This window comes from Leopardus geoffroyi, chromosome C3 (genome assembly GCF_018350155.1).
Source record: "Leopardus geoffroyi isolate Oge1 chromosome C3, O.geoffroyi_Oge1_pat1.0, whole genome shotgun sequence".
NCBI lineage: Eukaryota > Metazoa > Chordata > Mammalia > Carnivora > Felidae > Leopardus > Leopardus geoffroyi.
The window spans coordinates 1,979,548-1,999,435 of NC_059338.1; the positions used below are offsets into that span (position 1 = coordinate 1,979,548).

At 54.7% G+C, this 19,888-nt stretch overlaps 1 protein-coding gene across 2 annotated transcripts; it reads left to right on the forward strand.

The window, feature by feature from the left end:
- Positions 1 to 4,943: 4,943 nt before the first annotated feature.
- Positions 4,944 to 19,841, forward strand: SLC25A44 (solute carrier family 25 member 44). Of its 2 annotated transcripts, none has more exons than XM_045454472.1 (4): positions 4,944 to 5,111; positions 9,680 to 10,317; positions 15,742 to 15,869; positions 16,140 to 16,558. In XM_045454472.1, exons 2-4 carry the CDS (start codon positions 9,693 to 9,695, stop codon positions 16,323 to 16,325), a joined length of 939 nt encoding a protein of 312 aa, XP_045310428.1. In that variant the 5' UTR covers positions 4,944 to 5,111; positions 9,680 to 9,692; the 3' UTR covers positions 16,326 to 16,558. The 2 variants fall into 2 exon arrangements, with proteins under 2 accessions (XP_045310428.1, XP_045310427.1); XM_045454471.1 differs by lacking the exon at positions 16,140 to 16,558 and adding an exon at positions 17,443 to 19,841 and having other exon boundaries at positions 4,948 to 5,111.
- Positions 19,842 to 19,888: the final 47 nt, after the last annotated feature.

Consider the following 19,888-nt stretch of genomic DNA (forward strand, 5'->3'; position numbering starts at 1 on the left):
CTGCTCAGGCGCTGCAGAAGAGTGGCTCAAACCCCGCTGTCAGGCCAGCGCAGCTGGGGGGCGGCAGCCTCAGCCGGGACCCACCGGGCCGCGCCTCACCTGTCGCTGACCCCCGCCGCTTCTGTTCCCTGCTGTCCCAGCTTCCCGTGACGCCGATTCGGCACCCCTTCCCCACGGCCCCAGTTGGTGTCAACTCTCGTGGACTGGATTGATGGAGAGACCGTACAGCCACCCCATCCCCACCCAAATCTGACACGCGGCGCTCTGTCCACGCCCCCGTGCCACCTCCCTCGGGCTAACCAAGCCCCCCCCACCCCGTCTGCCAAGACCCCCGGCATTGCCCTCTCACTCCACGACCCCTGCCTTCCGTCTCCCCCCCGCCCCACCCAGGTGTGCTAGGTGTTCTCTGCGGGAACCAAACACATGAGAACGCTGCTCCCCACCCCCACCCTCCCCACCAAATGCCAGAGAGGGGCCTTTCTGGCTGCCCCCCCCCCCCCCGCCCCAGGGAGGCCCTCGCCCTCTCCGATGCCCTGCGGTCTGGCTTTCTCCGCACAAATGACTCTCTGAGACTACCTCTGTGTCACCTTCACACCTGGCCACCCTTTTCCCATAGCTCTCTTCCCCTATGGTTTACTGTTTTTATTTACGTATTTATTTTTAATCGTGGTACAAAGCAAATACCGTAACATTTACCCTCTTAACCACTTTTAAGCTCAGTAGTGTCAACGATATTCACGTTGCTGTGTAACATCTCTAGGGCGTTTTCGTCTTGCAGCCCCCTTCCCTGCAGCCTGGCAGCCACCGTTCCACTCGCTACGAGTCTGACCACTTCAGGGGCTTCAGGGGGAGTTGTACAGCGTCTGGCCTTCCGCGACTGGCTTTTTCCACTCACCATAGCATCCTCCAGGGTCACCGTGGCGTAGCCTGGGCCCAGGATGCGTTCCCTCCTCTCTGGGGGCTGACGCGTGCTCCGCCGGGGGCGCTGGCCTCGATGTCCTCACCTGCTCATCTGTGGGCGGACGCCCGGTTGGCCGCACCTCTTGGCTGTTGTCAACTCGATGCACAGGGGTCCCCTCCAGATCCCGCCTGCCGTGTCTTCGTTGCTGGCCTTACGTGGCTTCTCTAGGGGCTTCTCTCTCCCCTGCTGACTCCTCTTCCTCCGCCCCCCAGTGCACTCTTACCCCGGGCCTGGCTTCCACTCTTCCAAGGACCCGCCAGCCTTCTCCCGCGGCTCCCCTGCTGGCCTGGAGACCCGGGGCTGTGGGGCCTCGGGCAGGACACGCCTCCGGGGCGGCACCTGCTGTGAGTGCAGAAGCCTCCCCTGTCTGCCCCCCCACCCCGGCCCCCCAGCTCCTCACCTGTCAGAAAGAAGGTCCACAGCCTGCAGCGTGGGGCGCTACGCTCGGGCGACCAAGGCCTCGGGGGTGCTTACCGTTTGTGAGAGCACAGCCTTGGTCAGTCTCACCCGATGTGACCTCTCTGCAGACTTCGGCGACAATTCCTTCCTGCAACACCTGTCCTTTGGTCTCTGGCTGCGGTGCCCTCGTGCTCACCTGCCTCCCCGTCTGCCTCTGCATCTCGTTCCCGCGAGCTCTGTTCTCTCCCTCTGAGGGTTCCCTCGGACAGGGACAGGGGTTCTCGAGGGGTTCCCTCGGACAGGGGTTCCCTCCCTCTGAGGTCTCCAAGCCTGCTGCTTCCACTCCCGCCTCTTAACCAAGGACGCGCATCCGCCCATCCATCTGGCGAACATGCACTCGGCACCTGCTATGGCTCAGAACTTGGCCTAGACGGCGGGAGACACAGGGTCAGGTCTGCTTCCTGTCCTCACAGGGCTCACTACGCAGCAACAGGGCAGGCCACTGGGAAGAGGTATCGTGGGGGACAGGGCATTGCCCGCCCCTCTAGCTACTGCTTACCTGTAACTAGACACACCCCAGGCGTCTCTAACGCACCATCTCCCAGGTTCAGTTTGTCATCCCCTCCAGACCTGCTCCCCTCCAATGTTCCCCTACGAGGGGAGGCTTGGAACTCACCCTACGCGTCCTCTCTGCCACCCCTCCACACCACTGGGTGGGTCCCCAGCCCCCCCCCTCCTCCTCGCTCACCCTCGAACTCCTCGGCACCTCTGCAGTCCCACCGGGTCCCGACCACTTCACCGAGACAACCAGAGCCGGCCCCGCACCAGTCTCTGCCACCTTTCTGCCACTCGCCTCCAGTCTCCATTCTCTGGTCAGGGTCAAGAGAAGCTTACTTAAAAAAAAAAAAAAAAAAAAAAATTCTTCCTAACACTTGAGATGGCTTTTCGTTAGATCCAGAATACAGAAACGAAAACCTCGGAACAGCGTGCCTTCCCTCCAGCTCCTCCAAACACGCCTTGGTGCTACTTACAGCTTCTGAGCACCTCTGTGCAGTTTTGTGGAAACCTTTCCCGAATGCCCGGCGTTATTCCACGTCTCGCTAACACAGAGATGAACAGACATCCTGCCTCACGGAACGAACAGTGAGGTTCTTCTCCCACCTAGAACATCATCCCCTCCAGATTCTTCTCTAACCTACCATGCAGAATTAGTGCCCCCACCCCCCCCCCCTTGCTTGCTCCTTCGCCGGGTGTCTGTGTGCCTGGCATATGGTAAGCACTCTCAGTGCTGAAATCCATTCATTCATTCATTCAAATATTCACTGAGCACTTTTTATGTGACAGGCGCTGTCAGGTGCCGAGGGCACACTACTGAGCAGAACACACAAGTCTTGTGATCATAGAGCACACATACATTCTAGTGTGGGAGACAGATAATAATAGATACATAAGTCAAACACGTACCGACATTAGATGGTGATGTGCTATGAAGGAAAGAATCGAGTGGCAGAAAGAAGCTTGAGTGGAAGGAGTGTGTACAATTTAAAATTTTTTAATGTTTATTATTATTATTATTTTAAGAGACAGAGTGCTAGCGGGGGAGGGGCAGAGAAAGAGGGAGACACAGAGTCTGAAGCAGGCTCCAGACTCTGAGCTGTCAGCACAGACCCCAATGTGGAGCTCAAACCCGCAAACCGTGAGAACGTGACCCGAGCCAAGTTGGATGCTTAACTCACTACGCCACCCAGGCGTCCCTGTACAATTTTAAATAGGAGATTCAGAGTAGGTCTCACTGATAGGGCAGAGTTTGAGCAATGGAACATGAAGTAAATGAAAGCATGGGCTATGTGGATGGCAGAGGAAATGCCTCCAGATTTAAGCAGAAGCCCATGCAAAGGTCCTGAGGCAGGAGTGATAGAGGTAGATGAAAGGAGAAAGATACTGGGGGTGGGTATGAGAGAGATTGTAGGACCCTGTAGGCCATTGCCACGTAGATGTTGGTTTTTATTCTGAGTAAATGGGGAACCACCAGAGTGTTTCGAAAAGGGGAGGGAAAATGATCTGACTTAGAATTCAAAGGCATCATTCTGGCTGCTTCTTTGTGATTAGAACATAGCAGGAGCAAGCATCAACAAAGAAATCTGTGAGGTAGCTGCTGGGATAATCCAGGTGGCAGTATGGAGGTGGGAAGTGGCCAAGCTCTGGAGATATATATATATATATATATATATATATATATATATATATTTTTTTTTTTTTTTTTTAATTTATTTTTTTAAGTTTATTTTGAGAGAGAGATAAAGAGAGAGAGAGAAGATCCCAAGCAGGCTCCGTGCTGTCAGCACAGAGTCCGATGCGGGGTTCCATCCCACAAATGTGAGATCATGACCTGAGCGAAAACCAAGAGTCAGTCGCTTAAGGGACTGAGTCATCCAGGTCCCCTGGGTATATTTTTAAGATAAAACCAAAGGTGTCTGATGATAGATTGCATGTGATGAGTGAGAAAAAGAGAAAATTCAGCGATGGCCCCCAGATTTTTGGTCTGGGCAAATGGAAGAATATACTTATTAATGAACCGAGGTAAGGAAAAGAATGTCTATTCGAACCCTTTGTCTATTTTTTAAAAAATATTTTTAATATTTACTTTTGAGAGACAGACAGAGAGCAAGCGAGTTGGGGAGGAGCCGAGAGAGAGAGACAGAATCTGAAGCAGGCTCCAAGCTGTCAGCACAGAGGCCAACGCGGGCTGGAACTCAAAAACTGTGAGATCATAACCTGAGCCGAAGTCAGTCACTTAACCGACTGAGCCACCCAGGCGGCCTGCCTTCTATTCGTTTTTAAATTGGGTTGATGGTCTTTGTTGCTGACTTGTAGAAATATCTCTTGAAGTGAACTGATTCTCCACTCTGGCCCCCCAGTCCCTCATCTCCTCCTTTTATTTAAAAAAAATTTTTTTTTTTTTTCCTGGAGAGAGGGAGAGAGAGCACGATCCGGGGAGGTGCAGAGAAAGAGGATCCAAAGCAGGCTCTGCGCTGACCGCTAAGTGCCCTATGCGGGGCTGGACCTCAGGAACCCCAAGACAATGACCTGAGCCACAGCCAGACACTCAACGGGCAAATAATGTCAGAGCCAGAAGAGACCCTAATGTCATTTACTGCACCTCCAGGATGTCCCCCATCCCTGCAATGTTTTGAGTCCGCAAACCTCAAAACGGGTTATTCTAACCCATTTGAGTCCTTCCTCCTGCACACTGGCCTCTACTATTTTGGATTTACAGATGAGAAAATTACAGATTACATTGAATTTAAGATAGCCAACAGACCCAAAACACAAGGTGACCCACTTTCATCAGTATCTCCCAGAAGCGCCCGGCGACTCGGTTTCGGCGAAGGAGAAAGGACACGCACGCGCCGTAGAGCTGAGGGCAGAACGAAGCCAGTGGAGGCGTGGCTTCTGCCCGAAATCAATATGGCCACAGGACCCGCCCATCCACTCTTCGGGGGCGGGGGCAGAGGCTCAAGGCTCAGTACTCCATTGGTGGAGTTGCCTCACAGGGCACCCCCGCCAGGGGGCGGGAATGACAGTGTCCCAATTTCCGGTTCCGGCCGTACCAGGAGCCGGGTCGAGATGGGGGAAGATGCGAGCGGAGGCCGGCGGTCGCCAGGCATGGAGGCTAGAGTGGGAGCTGTGGCCTAGAGGTCCGGGCTTGGAGTTCGCCTCGGACGCGGCGGAACCGCCGTGATCGGAGAAGGTAAGAAAGCACCGGCGTGGGGTGCCTGGCGACGAAGGTCTCCGAGGACCTGGACCTGTCAGGGAGGCAGGGCTGCCTGCAGGTCCACGGGAGCCCGCCACGCAGCTCTGGAGGTGCAGGGCGACTCCAGCGAAGCATCTCTTCCAGTCGGAGGGGCGTGAGGCTCGCCGCCAGCGACAGAAGCGGGGCGAGAGGCGTGGCGGGGGCCACGTCTGAAGACCCAGCCGAGGGTGGCTGTGCGGGGAGCAGGACAGAGGCTGCATAAAGGGGTGTCATGTGGTGTCTAGGATGAGGGGTCACGTGGGTGGAAGACCAAAGGAGGGCTGGGTGGGAACTCACGGCGACCGAGGGAGGAGATTCCCTCAAAGGAGGGGTCGGAGGCAACGCCAGGGACCTCCCCTAGGGACAGGCATATTCATTAGGACACGTGGGCCAGCATGTATATATATATTCGCGTTCACGTCGCGGGTCGCTCCCGGGATGCAGAATCTGATGCACATGCAGAGGGAGAGCAGACGAACAGAAGGGGGAAGCAAAGATCCTGTTTCCAGCTGAGAATCCGAGACCCAACCGCACGGGTGTGGTGTCCGGGATTTTTGCTTTGGTGGGGTGGTTGGCGGAAAAGATCTGAATGCGTCCGCTAGTCATCATTGGGCCCAGTTCTGGTGACGAGTCCGGATGGAGCCATCATGGTCCTGGACCCTTAGAGTCGTTTTTATCATTGTTGTAATACTGACGGCCCTTTATATGTAAAGCGCTGTTGTCCAAACGCTGACACACACTGGTCACCCAGAGAACTTGTTAAAATGTTGGCTCTTACTCAAAAGGTCTAAGCATGCATCCTCAATGTTTATTTATTTTTGGGACAGAGAGAGACAGAGCATGAACGGGGGAGGGGCAGAGAGACAGGGAGACACAGAATCGGAAACAGGCCCCAGGCTCCGAGCCATCAGCCCAGAGCCCGACGCGGGGCTCGAACTCACGGACCGCGAGATCGTGACCTGGCTGAAGTCGGACGCGTAACCGACTGCGCCACCCAGGCGCCCCTAAGCATGCATCCTGATATTCTGTATTTCTAACAAGCTCCCAGGTAATGTCCATGCTGTGGTCTGTGTGCATGTGGTCTGTGCAGCATTGTCTAACAGGACTTTCTGCAATGATAGAAATGCTTGGCTGTTACAAAATGCTTTCACGCTTATTACCTCACATGAGTTGCACCACACTTTTATATAGCCGTGGCAGGCTTCACTAGCCCCCTCTCACCGATGAGGAAACCGAGTTTCAATGAAGCGACTTGGTTCCAACCCTACCAGTAAGTAATGGAAGTAGAACTCAAACCCGGATCTCCTGAGTACTAGTGTTCTTTCCACCTCGTGACCTGGCCTTCCAGGTGACACTGCCTTGCCTCTAACCAGAATCTTCTGTCAGAGCCTAGTGACTAGTCTGGCGTGATGTTTCTGGTTCAGGAAGAGCGGGAGTGGAAGGAAGGGAGGTGTACCGAGACCACCAGTTTGTCCCTTTGCGCTGGTGGCTCTGCCTCTGACATCTCATGTGATGGTTTCAGGATGCTCTGGGTCATCTGAGCAGGGTTGAAAGGTGGGAGGAAATTCAGAATTGGAGCTGTGTGCACAAATAGCCAGGAAGGGGCCATAAAGAGCCGGGGCTGATTGAGTTGGGAGAGGGGAAGGCTGGAAGGCGGACAGGAGTCTGTAAAGAGGATTCTCCAGAGGGTAGAACAAGAAGAACTGGTTTTGATATGTCAGCAGGAGGTTGGGAAGTTATGTAACAAAGAGCAGGTTGAGATCCCACCCTTGCCGCACAGCCCCACCTTTGGAAGGGGTAGAGGCAGTGAGTGCAGTGCCCTCTCCCCTTCAACTTAGAGGCTTATTCCTCTGAGGCATGACCCTTAGTGGCTCCTCCTGTCACCACGGCGATGGTAGGAGTTATCTGCTTTGGCCTCGGAGGGGAGAGTCCTCCTTCCTTTCGGGAATTTAACATCAACTGGCTCACGTAAGAGACGGAGGAAAGCAGAAAAGGGGCACGGGTCCTGCCTTCGGGTTTCTCAGCGGGAGATACTGGTACTTTGTGATTCAGCTTGACGAGTCGAGAAGGTGCCCCCAAAGCCAGGTCCTGGAACAGAATCCTTCGCTGCTCCTCCTTTCTGCCCGGCCTAGCACACGGCTTGCACAAGCCCGGCAGGAGGCCCTCGTGCTTGAGCCCAGCCGTGTTTGTCCTGTGACAACCATGTGCCCACTGGCCACTCAGCTCTCCCCACCGGCACACTGGGAAAGCATGGGCAGATCTTGGTTTCTCTGGAACAAAGCTGACAGAAAGCCCTGGTCATCTGCAGGGCCCGGAGCCTATGCTGAACCCTTGGGGGACTGGTAGTCATGAGGGCATTCATTCTGCCTCCCACAGGTAGGGGTGACTTGGCTTTAGGCTGAGCAGTGTGATTTGTGCTGGAGCCTCAGTTCCCGTGGGGCAGAAGGCGTGGTAGTGTAGGTAGAAGATCTTGGCTCATCACTGCCCTCACTGCTGACCAGCTGGGTGACCTTGGACCTGTTCCTTTTAACTTCTCTGATGCTCTGTTTTCTCATTTAGCCGAAGTGTCTAACTGCACAGGCTAGGTTGTACGGATTATATGAGGTGATAGGTGCTCGGTAAATCCTAGAGTCTCTCTCTCTCTCTCCCTCTCTCTCCTCATTGCTCAGTGGTTTGGGAAACATGACCATGGGACCCTGGGTCACACTCTGGGCAGGGCAGACGGTGACCACCTTCTCCTGAAGGCCTCAAAGGAGAAGACTGCCCTGCTGGATTTGGTGGGTGTCCCAGTCTGAGGCTGGGGAGGAAGGGCCACTTTTGTCCCCAGCAGGTGACACAGTAGTGTTCCTTTCACTCATCTCCCGCAGCCTAGACTCTCCATTCTGGCAACCTCATTGTCCTAAGCCATCGTTCTCTTGTTTCATTGTCTACCTGCTCGGCCTCCATTCAAATACGTCTGTCCTCCAGGGGATCTTCTCGCTTGTTCAGCAGCCCACGCATGGCCAGCTTGCTCCGCAGGTAGCCTGTACATAGAGAAGGTGACACCATTCACACTGTCCAGCTCGGTGCATTCCGGAGCGCCAACCTTGCTTCTCCGCTGACTTCCATGGGAAGGCGGGAGGCTCCTTAGGCTGGGACCTTGGGTTGCAGAAGGTGGTTTAGGATGGGATTCTGTTTAGACACTTGACACGAGGTTTGCCAAGGCACTGGCCGCGGGAGCACTTCAGCTTCTAGACTTGTCCCTTTGAGGTGGCCACCTCCGTTCCCAGCCTGTAGGGATTTCTCTCAAAGCCTGGGCAGCCTGACTGTTCACTACCGGTTTCACTTCCCAGTTTCCCCTCTGGCTGAAAATGTCCAGTTTCTTACGCAGGAACACATTGCATTGTCACGAAGAATATGTCCAATATATCATGACCTCTTATTTGACAGTTCTTGAGTTGGAGGCTCCTAATTTTATACAATTATTAGTATTACTTTTATTTGGAAACTCAGGCGAAGGATACACTTGACATGAGAGCCACATGTGCAGTGATTTGCCCTGGTTTCTTTCTGTATCTTACATTCATTCCCGGAGGGATACCGTGTCATCTCGAATAGACTGTGAGTTTCTCGAAGGCAGAATCTGTATCTTCCTTGTCACTTTGAAATGTCCCCTCATTATACAGGACGGAGGTTATGATTTATATGCTTGGGGGTGAAAGGGGCAGACACGTTCTCTACTGTGTCGTTCTCAAGGCTCTTCGGGGAAACTACTTAGCTCTCTGCTGGTTTTTTTCTTTCTCTAGAGTGAGTTATCTAATAACCAAAGAGGACTCCGACCTTTGGCTTGTTCCTAACTTTCTAACTCCTTTCATCGGAGGGAGGGGAGAGGTGGGGGGGGTGCCACACTTTCTTCTAATGTGGACTGGAAGCCATGTAAGGGTGGTGCGTGTGGGGTCAGGATGGGGGGGGGGGTGTTGGGGACCAGAGATTAAGGCGAGGCAGCTAGTAATGGTGACAAAAGAGGCACCCTGCTGAGGGTGAAAGGTCAAGGCCTTGCCTCCTCATCTGAAATGGAGCACTTCCCTTCATTGCTGGGAACCTGCTGTGTCACTTAGTGACGTCCCTTTAGCCCACTTGAAGGCCTTGCATCTGGCCAGGTGGTTTGTCCTCAGCATCCTGAGCTCTGCCTGGGTGCGCAGAGAAGGAGGAGAACGGACCATGACACCGGGGCCCAGGCAGAGGCAGAGACCGGAATGGGCCGTTTGATGAGCCCAGGGCAGGGAGCCTAGGCGGGCATGGAGCCTAGGGAGTCACTGACGTGAGGACAGGGCTGATAAAGGAGAGAGAAGGGGCAGCACCCTGATCCGTGAAGGAAGGCTCAGGCGAGAGTTGGCCAAGCTAGACTGGGTGGAATCTAAGCTTTGGGGCCGTGAGTACCCCAGGAGATGAAACTGGGGGGGAGGGTGGTCAGAGCCCGGCCAGGAGGGCCGAGTGCGAGGTTCTGGCCTCCTTTTCCGCATCTACCCGCCCGCTCACATCTCCAGGTCTTCAGGCACCATGGAGGACAAACGCAACATCCAGATCATCGAGTGGGAACACCTGGACAAGAAGAAGTTCTACGTGTTTGGTGTGGCGATGACGATGATGATCCGTGTCAGCGTCTACCCCTTTACCCTCATCCGCACCCGGCTGCAGGTTCAGAAAGGCAAGAGCCTCTACCACGGGACTTTTGACGCCTTCATCAAGATCCTGCGAGCAGATGGCGTGACTGGCCTCTACCGGGGGTTCCTGGTCAACACCTTCACCCTCATCTCTGGCCAGTGCTATGTCACCACGTACGAGCTCACCCGGAAGTTTGTCGCCGACTACAGCCAGAGCAACACGGTCAAATCGCTGGTGGCCGGGGGCTCGGCCTCCCTGGTGGCCCAGAGCATCACGGTGCCCATTGACGTGGTGTCCCAGCACCTGATGATGCAGCGCAAGGGCGAGAGAATGGGCCGCTTCCAAGTGCAAGGGAGCCTGGAGGGACGAGGGGTGGTTGCCTTCGGCCAGACCAAGGACATCATCAGACAGATCTTGCGGGCTGATGGGCTTCGAGGCTTCTACCGAGGCTACGTGGCTTCACTGCTTACCTACATCCCAAATAGCGCCGTCTGGTGGCCCTTCTATCACTTCTATGCAGGTAAGTGGGGCCCAGGAGAGTCGGCGCAGAGGGTGGGCCTGCTGACGGGGCTGAGCTGCTGTGGTTTTGCGCTTGCTATGGTGGAGGATTTAATGGGAGAGTGGGCTGTTCATCCAGCAAACATTTGACTCCAGGAGGGTTCACGGATCATAATACCTGGTTCTTCCTTCCGGGAGCTCACATCATCGTGGGGGAATCACACAAGTAAAGTCGATGACTGTAGGACATAAAGTACATTCTGGGCGCATCAGAGTCAACAAGGGTTAGTGGAATATTGGCAGAGAAGTGGAAGACGAGGAAGCACAAAACTCATGGGATACTTGGGATCTGAACGTGAAATTTCAGGTTTCAGATGAGCATTTGACTTGCATGCCTTTCCTCAGCATTGTTAAGTTCAAGATGGTGTAGGACCTTGAACCTCTCCACTCCTGTGATGTATTTTGGTTCATAAGACATTTTACTTCTTTTTGAGTATTTCCCCGAACGGATTACTGGGCCCAAAGATGACATTTTTGAGGCCCTCAATAAACATAATACCAGATTTCCTTCTGAAAGGTCAGACCACACTGCCCAGAGCAGGACCTGAGTGTGCCTGCCACCCTCGACATCCACAGCTTTAGGTGGCCACCAAACTCCCATGAGGACCGTCTGTGCTTGTAACCTCCCTGATCCCTGCTGCTGGCAATGGACATTCTATCCAACCCATTTGGGACCTTTCTAACCAGATTTCATAATGACTTCCTCACCTATAATCATTCTGTCCTGGGGCGCCTGGGTGGCTCAGTCGGTTGGGTGTCCGACTTCGGCTCAGGTCATGATGTCACGGTTCGTGGGTTCGAGCCCTATGTCAGGCTCTGTACCAACAGCTCAGAGCCTGGAGCATGCTTCGGATTCTGTGTCTGCCCTTCCCCTGCTCACGTTCTGTCTCTCCCTACCTCTCTCAAAAATAAATAAGCATTAAAAAAATTAAAAAAAAAAAAAACAACATTAAAAAAAAATCATTCTGTCCCTATGCCACTACTTTCCTGATCGCACCTTCTTCTTTATTGCTAGTTCTGTTTCTCTCTTCTGTTTAACACAGTCTTTCTAGAGTATTTGGTAAAGTTCACATACCTGGATTTCACCCCTGATTCTGCATCAGATTCTTTGGGAGTGGATCCTGGTCATCTTAATGTTAAAAAAAAGAAAAGAAAAAACAACAACTCTGGGTACCTAGGTGGCTCAGTCAGTTAAGTGTCTGACTCTTGATTTTGGCTCAGGTCATGATCTCATGGTTGTGAGACTGAGCCCTAGCACTGGACTCTATGCTGAACATGGAGCCTGCTTGGGATTGTCTGTCTCTCTTTCTCTCTCCCTCTCTCTCCCTGTCTCTCGCAAAATAAATCAATACTTAAAAACAACAACAAAAAACCCCCACAAACCTCTAGGAAACGGGAGCATTTTCTCTAGCATCTGTCTTCACCCTTCTCTCCTCACTTGATTTTATTTATAGTTGAGTTGTACTTTTCTAACATGTCAGAAAACCTCTTTCCGTCCCCAGACTAACTTTCAGAGTTCTGGACAGACACTCTGACTGTCGGACCCTCTTGACTTGGATGCGTGCATTTCCGTCTGAAATGTTACATACTTAACTGTTTTTCATCCCAAGCCGGCTTTCCCTTCTGACCCTCTTCCTTCCCTTAGTGGCCTCATCATTCTCCACAGCACTGAGACCAAAGCCCTAGGGACTGTGCTTGCCATCCCCTCTTCCTTGTCCCCACATCTCGTCCTGGTGACCCCAGAATGCCTTTCCTACTCGCTCTCCATTCCTCCTGCCTTTCCTGGAAACCGTGCCTCAGTTTTCACTCTGCTGGGTGCCGCACCAGCCCTCTAGCTGCTCTCCCTTCCCACCTATCACATGCTCCTAACATTCACGATTTAATCCCTGGTTGTGATGCTCTGGGGCTCCACTGCTCACTGAGTGCAACCCTGTCTCTTCAGCCTCCCTTCACAGTGAAGCCTCCCCTCGTGCAGTCTGCTGCAGCCAGATAACCCACACTGCCTCCACTGTGCACCGTCTCCCTCACCCCTGCTTTGTTCTTCTCACCCCTCTGCCTGGGTGCCCTCCAGGCCCACTTACCCTGGTGAAATCATGACTTTCCTGAAGTGCTCCTTGCTGCCCCTGTCGCATCTCCCTACATAGCCCTTAACCTTCAACAGGTGATCTTTCCCTCCTTACAGCCCCTGGGGCAGTGCTTGAATCTTTTGGGGGGCACCTTATTGCTTGCCTGATGTTATTATTTTTTCGACTAGGTGGAAAGGTTCCTTTTTTTTTTTTTTTAAGTTTATTTAAGAGAGAGAGAGAGAGAGAGAGTGCACATGAGAGAGCGCATGAGCTAGCAGGAGAGGAGTAGAGAGAGAGCGAGGGGAAGAGAGAGAATCCCAAGCAGGCTCTGCGCTTGTTAGCACAGAGCCCGACACAGGGCTCGATCTCACAAACCATGAGATCATGACGCGAGGCAAGAGTCAAACACTTAATTGATGGAGCCACTCAAGTGCCCCAAGGTTCCTTTTTTTAAAATGCATTTCTTCCTAGTTTTATTGAGATAAAATTGGGAAGTTTCTTGGAAGTGGGAGGAAACTACCATTTATGAATATGCACTATGTGCCAGGCTCTGTGACACGTGTGCTTAGTAAATATTTGTTGAATGAGGAGATTGGTTCTTGTCATTCCCTTTTGCTTAAAATCTACCCACGCTGCCTTCTGGGCCCTTAGAATAAAACCGAACGTGCTCCTGGTCCGTGCAAGTCCACGTGATCCGGCCCGTCTGCTGGGCCAGCCTCACTGCCGGCCTCGCTTGCCTCCCTCAGCTCCGTCCTGTCTTTCTCTCGGTTCCTGAAATACACCACGCTCTGTCCTCACCTCTCCGCTTTTGCAGATGATGTTCTTTCAGCCTGGAAACGCCCCACCCCCTGCCCTTCTCGTGCTTCAAGCCTCGGCTGACATCGCCACCTTTGCACAGACCTCTTCACCCAGTTGGAAAGAGGGCTCTTTCTGTTCTTTTCAGCTTGTTTCCTTCATAGCACTTGTCACCATTTGCGATCATTTTATCCCTCACTCACAGCTCCTTAATTAGGCTGTGAGTCCCATGAAGACACCGTTCATTCCCCTGTTGTATGTCCTGTGCTCACCACAGTGCGTGGCATCCAGTAGCATTAAATAAATATGCATTTATATTACTGTCCACAGACATTTAGCCAGGAGGGACTTAACCCAGGTCAGCCTGGGTTTATCTTCTGCTTTGCAGATAACAGGTGCCCAGTAAGCACTTGCTGAGTGAATAACAGAGCAAAAACATGGGGCTTCCTCCCCCACTGCCTGGCTTTGGCTTTTCATCCTGTCCCTAAGTCACAGGAAAAGGGCACGTGTGTGTGATTGCAATTGGAATCCGAATCCTGCTGTGGCCGGCAGACCTAGGGGCCAGTGCCGACAGGCCCACGGAGGCTGGCAGTGCCCGTCCAGATGCCACCTTCTCAGGAGAGCCGGGACACGTCTGAGGAGGTGCCGGCAGGCCGCTCTGTCTCGGGTCATGTGACCCCGGGGAGGGAGGGGGCCGGGGGTTGTGGCTTCAGGAGTCCCGCCAGGCCGATGCGTCAAGAGATGCTCAGTGCCAGCTCCCACCGTCCCACTGCCCCTCATCTTTATTTAGGTGGCCACAGATTACGAAAACTAGGGGCATGAGGGAAAAACTCTCGAAGGTGCTATGGGAACTGGACTGTAGAGAGCGGACGGAGAGGGAGTCTTCGAGATGACCCACGCTAGACCCAGCCTCCCTCAGAATGAAAGCCAGAGCCTCACAGTGGCTTCAAGGCCCTAATGACTTACCTCTCAGGCCTTGCGTAGTGTTCTTTCCCTCGCTCATTCATACGGGCCTTGCTGCCCCTATCCTTTGCGTTGGATGTTGCCTCTGCTTGGAAAGTTCTTTCCACAGATCCGTGCACTCTTCCTCAGGCCTTTGCTCAGACTTCACCTCCTGGGAGAGAGCTTCCATGACCACCTTGTTTAAAAGGCAACCCCTTCACTCCCAACACCTGGCATTCCCTGTCTCCCTTCCCTGCTTCATTTTTATCTCTAGGTAGCACACATCACCTTCTGATATAGCTATCGATTTTGCCTTTTATTTGTGTATTGCCTGTGTTCCCATTTCCTAAGGGCAGGGATTTGAGACTCTTTTATTCACCATTCCATCCTCAAGAGCCAGGGTGGCTGGTGCACGGCAGTCACTGAGTCAACTCTGGTCGAACCAATGAGTGAACTCCTGATTCTCGCTTCTAGGGAGGCTAAAGCAAAAAATTCAACTGCAGTCAGCTTCCCAGTGATGCTGGGAGTGGGCGAATCTGGGCACTATGCCCTTGTCTTCATTAGCATTTTGGAAACTGAGTTCTTCTTTGTTAATAGAGCCTGCAGAAAACATCTCACTGCAGGGTACGACCTTCTCTTTAGGCTGTGATTGTTTTTATTTTTAAAAACATTCACACGGGCGTATACATACGGTGGAAGGTGACTCGGCCATTAAAAAAAAAAACTTGCGACTTGCAACAACATGGTTGGATCTAGACTGTATTATGCCAAGTGAAATAGGTCAGTCACAGAAAGACAAATAGCATCTGATCTCACTCATAAGTGGAATTTAAGAAACAGGACACACAAAGAAAAGAAGAGAAAACTGAAAAACAGACTCTTGACTACAGAGAACACACTGCTGGCCACCAGAGGGGAGGTGGGCGGGGGAAACAGGTGAAGGGGATGAGGAGTCCACTTCCTGTGAGAGCACGGAGTGCCGTATAGACGTGTCGGATCACTGTACTGTACATCTGAAACTAACACGATACCGGACGCTAACGAACTACAATTTAAAAAAATCTTCTCACGGCTTAAAATTCGAAAAGAAAGACAGGGACGCGGTGAAAAGACTCCTCACCCACCACGGTCACCCTGCTCCCTTCCTTAGAGACAGTGGGCGAGACCAGCTTTAATGTTTCCTACCAGCGATGGGGTCCCCGTGTGAGAAAACCCGTGGCGTGTGCTTGCCTGGCCTGGGAGTCGGGAGGAGTAGAGCACACGCGTAAGGTTGTTACGTCAGGAAGGATTTCTGTTCATCAGAGGAGGGGAGTTGGCAGGCAGAGAGGTTCTGAAACCCCTTCTCCAGAGGAATCCTCTGTTCACAGCGGGTAATGTACCCAACATGGCTTCCGGAAGGGGCCTGAGGGTCCTCATTTTTTCTTGGTTCAGAAGGAAGCAAAGAAAAGAGGATGGGAGTGACAGGACCTAAGGTGGCTGATGATGGAGAGGGTCCGTCCGCGTTGGGCCAATGAGCAGAAGCAGTGTGAGGGCAGACAGGACGGCGCCTCACGTCTCTCCCGTGGTCTCTCCCTCGCTTCCAGAGCAGATCTCGTACCTCTGTCCTAAGGAGTGCCCGCACATTGTCTTTCAAGCCGTCTCGGGGCCCCTGGCCGCGGCCACCGCTTCCGTCCTGACCAATCCCATGGACGTCATCCGAACCCGCGTGCAGGTAAGACCGGCCTCCCTGCCCCCGGTAAGAAGGGTCACCTGTGCTCCCCAGTGCTCCCCCGACCTCTCTGTGTCACGGCCTTCTAGTCCAGCCAGCCTCGTCCCGGTCAGCCAGGCCCCTCCCTTGTGCTTACGACTTACCATGTGCAGCAGGCAGCGGAGCACTCTGAAACGCCTAGAGCGTTCCCCTCACCATGTGTGCCCCCTTGCACGCCCCCGCGCCTGTCCCCGCCATGCCTCACTGGCTCCTCCCTGCCTCTCATCCCGTTAGCACGGCCGATGCTTTTCTTTACCGAGACGGAGCCCTTGGTGGTGCTGTCCAGAGATCATAGTCCCTGTCTGCACTCAGCTCAAAGATGCTTCCCCAGCACCTAATCCAAGGAAATGGAATCTGAATGCATGTGTAACATACAAATGGCAGGTTCTGCTGTATGAGAACGGGGGTTTGAACATCTGATGTGGGTAGCTGAAGAGGACAGCTGTGCAGGAGAGTGGGGTCACGGCTGTGGTGAGGAGGAGAGGGAAAGAAAATAACCTCGACAGGTTGGGGGTGAAGTCGGCTTCCCTGATACGAGGATGTTGGGATGGAGATGGCTGGCAAATCTAGGTGTATTTGTCTGTAGGAAAGAATGCCCTTTCCACCCCCACTTTTGAAGATGAATCAATTGACATCTGATTGGTTTGCAGACCCCAAAGCGCACAGGTTCCCTTCTCATTCTCTCCCGAGCCTTGTTCCGAGTGCTCCCAGGCTGGAGGAGACCAAGCGCGTGTGAGGACCAGAGCAGAGCTGGAGCAGCCCTTGACGCGGCTGTGGATAGGGGAGGGCAGGGGAGCAGAGGTGGTCAGAGGAGAGTGCCGGAGAGGAAGAGGGGAGCGTGGAGGAGGGTCGGGGTGGGGATGAGTGGGCAACATGCTCAGCCAGAGGGTCGCCCTGTGAATGTCGCACGGTACGGGGGTGTGCAACACGCAGTGCATCTGTCCGCTGGCTGAGCGTCCGAGGGGGTGGTGTCTAAACGTGTACCTGGGTGGCAGAGTGAGGGGGGCCAGGGCAGGGGGCAGGACTGTTGAGAGGGAAGAGAGATTTCTGCCTCAGCCCAATTTCCAGTGTAGTAGGGAAGATGGGTCCCAGGGTGTGTGGGGGCGACAGGGCCGGGGGTGGGCCCAGCCTCGGGGACTCAGAGGGACTGACACACGGGAATGGAAATGACAGACCTGGGCTCCCTGAGGCCAGAGAGGAGCCCCCACGGCAAGGAGCCCTAGCTCAGTAGCTTACCTGATGACAGGAACAGCAGCTCACAGTTATGGTTCTGGTGTCCAGAACAACCACATGGGTTAGGTCTGCTTCGTTACTGTTTTACATCTGAGAAAACTGAGGTACGTTACCTGAGGCTACACTGTTAGCAAGTTGGGGAGCAGAGTTCAACCCAGGCAGGCCGATACCAGAGCCCATATAAACCACTGTGCCGCCCCGTCCGGCCCCCGGGCCCCAAGTCCAGTTCTTTCCACCGTAGCCCGAGGCTGCGCTGAGTGGCCCTGACTGTGGCCCGTGGCCTTCCGCCATGTTGCATTTCCAGGTTGAAGGCAAGAGCTCCATCATCCTGACCTTCAGACAGCTGATGGCAGAAGAGGGGCCTTGGGGCCTCATGAAGGGCCTCTCTGCCAGAATCATCTCAGCCACGCCCTCCAGCATTGTCATCGTGGTGGGCTATGAGAGCCTCAAGAAACTCAGCCTCCGGCCTGAGCTGGTGGACTCAAGACACTGGTAACCGGTGGCAGGGCGAGAACCCTGCTGTTTCCCACACTACTTCGGGGCGGGGGTGGCGTGGGGAGGATAGCACCCTCTCCAGGTGCCCCCGCCACACTCACAGCCCTGCCCGGGGCCAGGGGGCCTGTCTGGGACAGGGCAGAGACTCCGAACTGCTCTTGCTGAAGAGGCTCCACACCTGGACCCCCTGCCCCTGGTATTTTTTATTTTCTTGCCAAACTGGGCTCTCTGCTCAGTCCCGGTACTCCGTCCTGATCCAAGGAACCCCCATCCCCAGCGATCCCACTCCCCCGTCCCCCGCGGAACCTTCTCCTGGCCTCCCCCGCCATCTGTGCCCCTGAGGCCCTGACGAGAGCTGTACAGGGCGCTGGTTTCCTACTGCCGACCCTCCCCCCGGCCTCTCAGCCCTGATTCCCAGCAGCTGTCGTCAGCCCTCTCCTGCTTCGTCTCGTAGGCTTGCTTCTTTTTGCTTTGGGACTGAGCCGCCACCCGACTGTTCCGTTTTCCCTGCCACTGGGGGCCAGGTGCCAGGTACTTCTGCACAGGGAGCAGGAGCAGCGAAAACCTCTGGTTCTCCAGAGCACGTGTCCTCTCTTCGGAGAGTTATTAGGTTGGGGACAAATGTCGATACTTTATTTTGTGTGTGTATTTTTTTTTTAACATCTGTGAACTAGGTACTGTCAGTCCTGCTGAAGCGCCAATCCTGCAGTCAGAGCCCACCCCTTCCTCAGGTGGAAAACGTAGCTTTCCCTCAGTCCCAGTTACCCACCCCACGTTCCTTCAGAACCAGCAGCCCCAGGACATGCGACCTGTGGGCTCCCTCGGCCAGGTGACTGCAGGGGCGGGCCCAGTCCTGAGTAGATCAGGCCGTCCGGGCTGGACTGGGAGAACTACCCTGCAAAGCGAGGTGGAGAGAACAGGTTGGCAAGTGAGGACAGGGCGCGTGTGCCTGTGCCCCGGCGCATGTCCCCAGGCCGACCGGGTGAGGCCTAGGAGAGGGCGGTCATGACTTGCGTGTCCGTACCCGTCACCGGAACTCACAGAAACAGAGGTGTCCCAACGGGAATCTCTGAGACGTGGGACTGGTTGTGGTTTTCTCCTCCTCCACGTGAAGAGTCATCCCAGTCGTGGCTCTCCCGAGGGGTGCCTGGGGGAGAGTAAGGAGCAGGTCAGGAAGTCCCCCGATACCAGGACCACTGCGTCCACCAGCCCGATACTGCCGAGACTCTGTTGAGGCTCTTCAGGGGCGGACAGCGTGTCGTGGGCAGACAGGTGCAGCCCCCAAGCGAGGAGAAGGCAGGGGAGACCCTGCCCTTGTACTTGAGACGGCTGGAGGGATGACCCTGCACACCTCTTTTGGGTCCCGCCCCTGGGAAAGGCCCTGGTGCCCTTCTGAAAGGTGCTAGCTCCCTGAAGCCTCGCTGCTTCTCACGGCTGCCCTACATTGTCGCCCAGGTCAGAGCCCGGAGGCCCCCTTCCTACGTGCACCGCCACCAGCGCCCATCCGTCTCTTACCCCCCAGGGTTATTTCCCCTTTCACCTCTCTCCACTTTTGTTTGTCCTTCTTTCCCTTTGTCGGGAGTCTCCCAGTTTCTATCCACAGACGGTCACCCCAAGGGTCCTCAGATGACCCTCAACCGCCCTGCCCCGCAGTCACCCATTTATCCCCAAGAACCACCAACGCAATGGAGGCCGGGGACCCCTCGTCTCTTTGAGCCCATCCTAGTGAGGCCCTTGTGGCTCCGCTCAGCGCCCCACCTTCTCCCCAGTGGCCCGTCTGCGGGCGGCCCTGCCCCCCTGCCCCCTTCCCGCCCTCGGATCTGCCCGCCGGTCTCCCGCCCGCTCCCTCACACGGACATGTACACACACGCACAACTGACCTTCACTCACGCACACACACAACACACACACACACTGACATTCACACGCACGGTCTCGTACACACCGACATATGCGCGCGCGCGCGTTGTGAAAGGACGCGCATCTGGTGGAAGGGACCTCGGCCGTGACCTTCCCATCGAAGAGCCCAGGGGCCGTGGCCGGCCGGCCGCACCCGCTGGTCCCCGGCGGGCTGGTCGGCAGCCCGAAGTGGAAGGGGCGGGAACGCGCGCGCAGTGGGCCCAAGATACGGGCATTAAGATCGGACACTCCCTGTTGCACTGTACAAGGTCTCTGAACTGTAATTAAAAGTTTTTGTCGAGCCCCTCAGCCTCGCCTTGCGACTCTGCGGCCCGCCCGCCCAGCCAGGATCCGGG

Coding starts and splice junctions, on each gene's coding strand:
- SLC25A44 (XM_045454471.1), top strand. CDS start 9,693: ATGGAGGACAAACGCAACATCCAGATCATCGAGTGGGAACACCTGGAC. Junction 10,318..15,741: donor CTTCTATCACTTCTATGCAG/GTAAGTGGGGCC, acceptor CCTCGCTTCCAG/AGCAGATCTCGTACCTCTGT. Junction 15,870..17,442: donor TCATCCGAACCCGCGTGCAG/GTAAGACCGGCC, acceptor TTGCATTTCCAG/GTTGAAGGCAAGAGCTCCAT.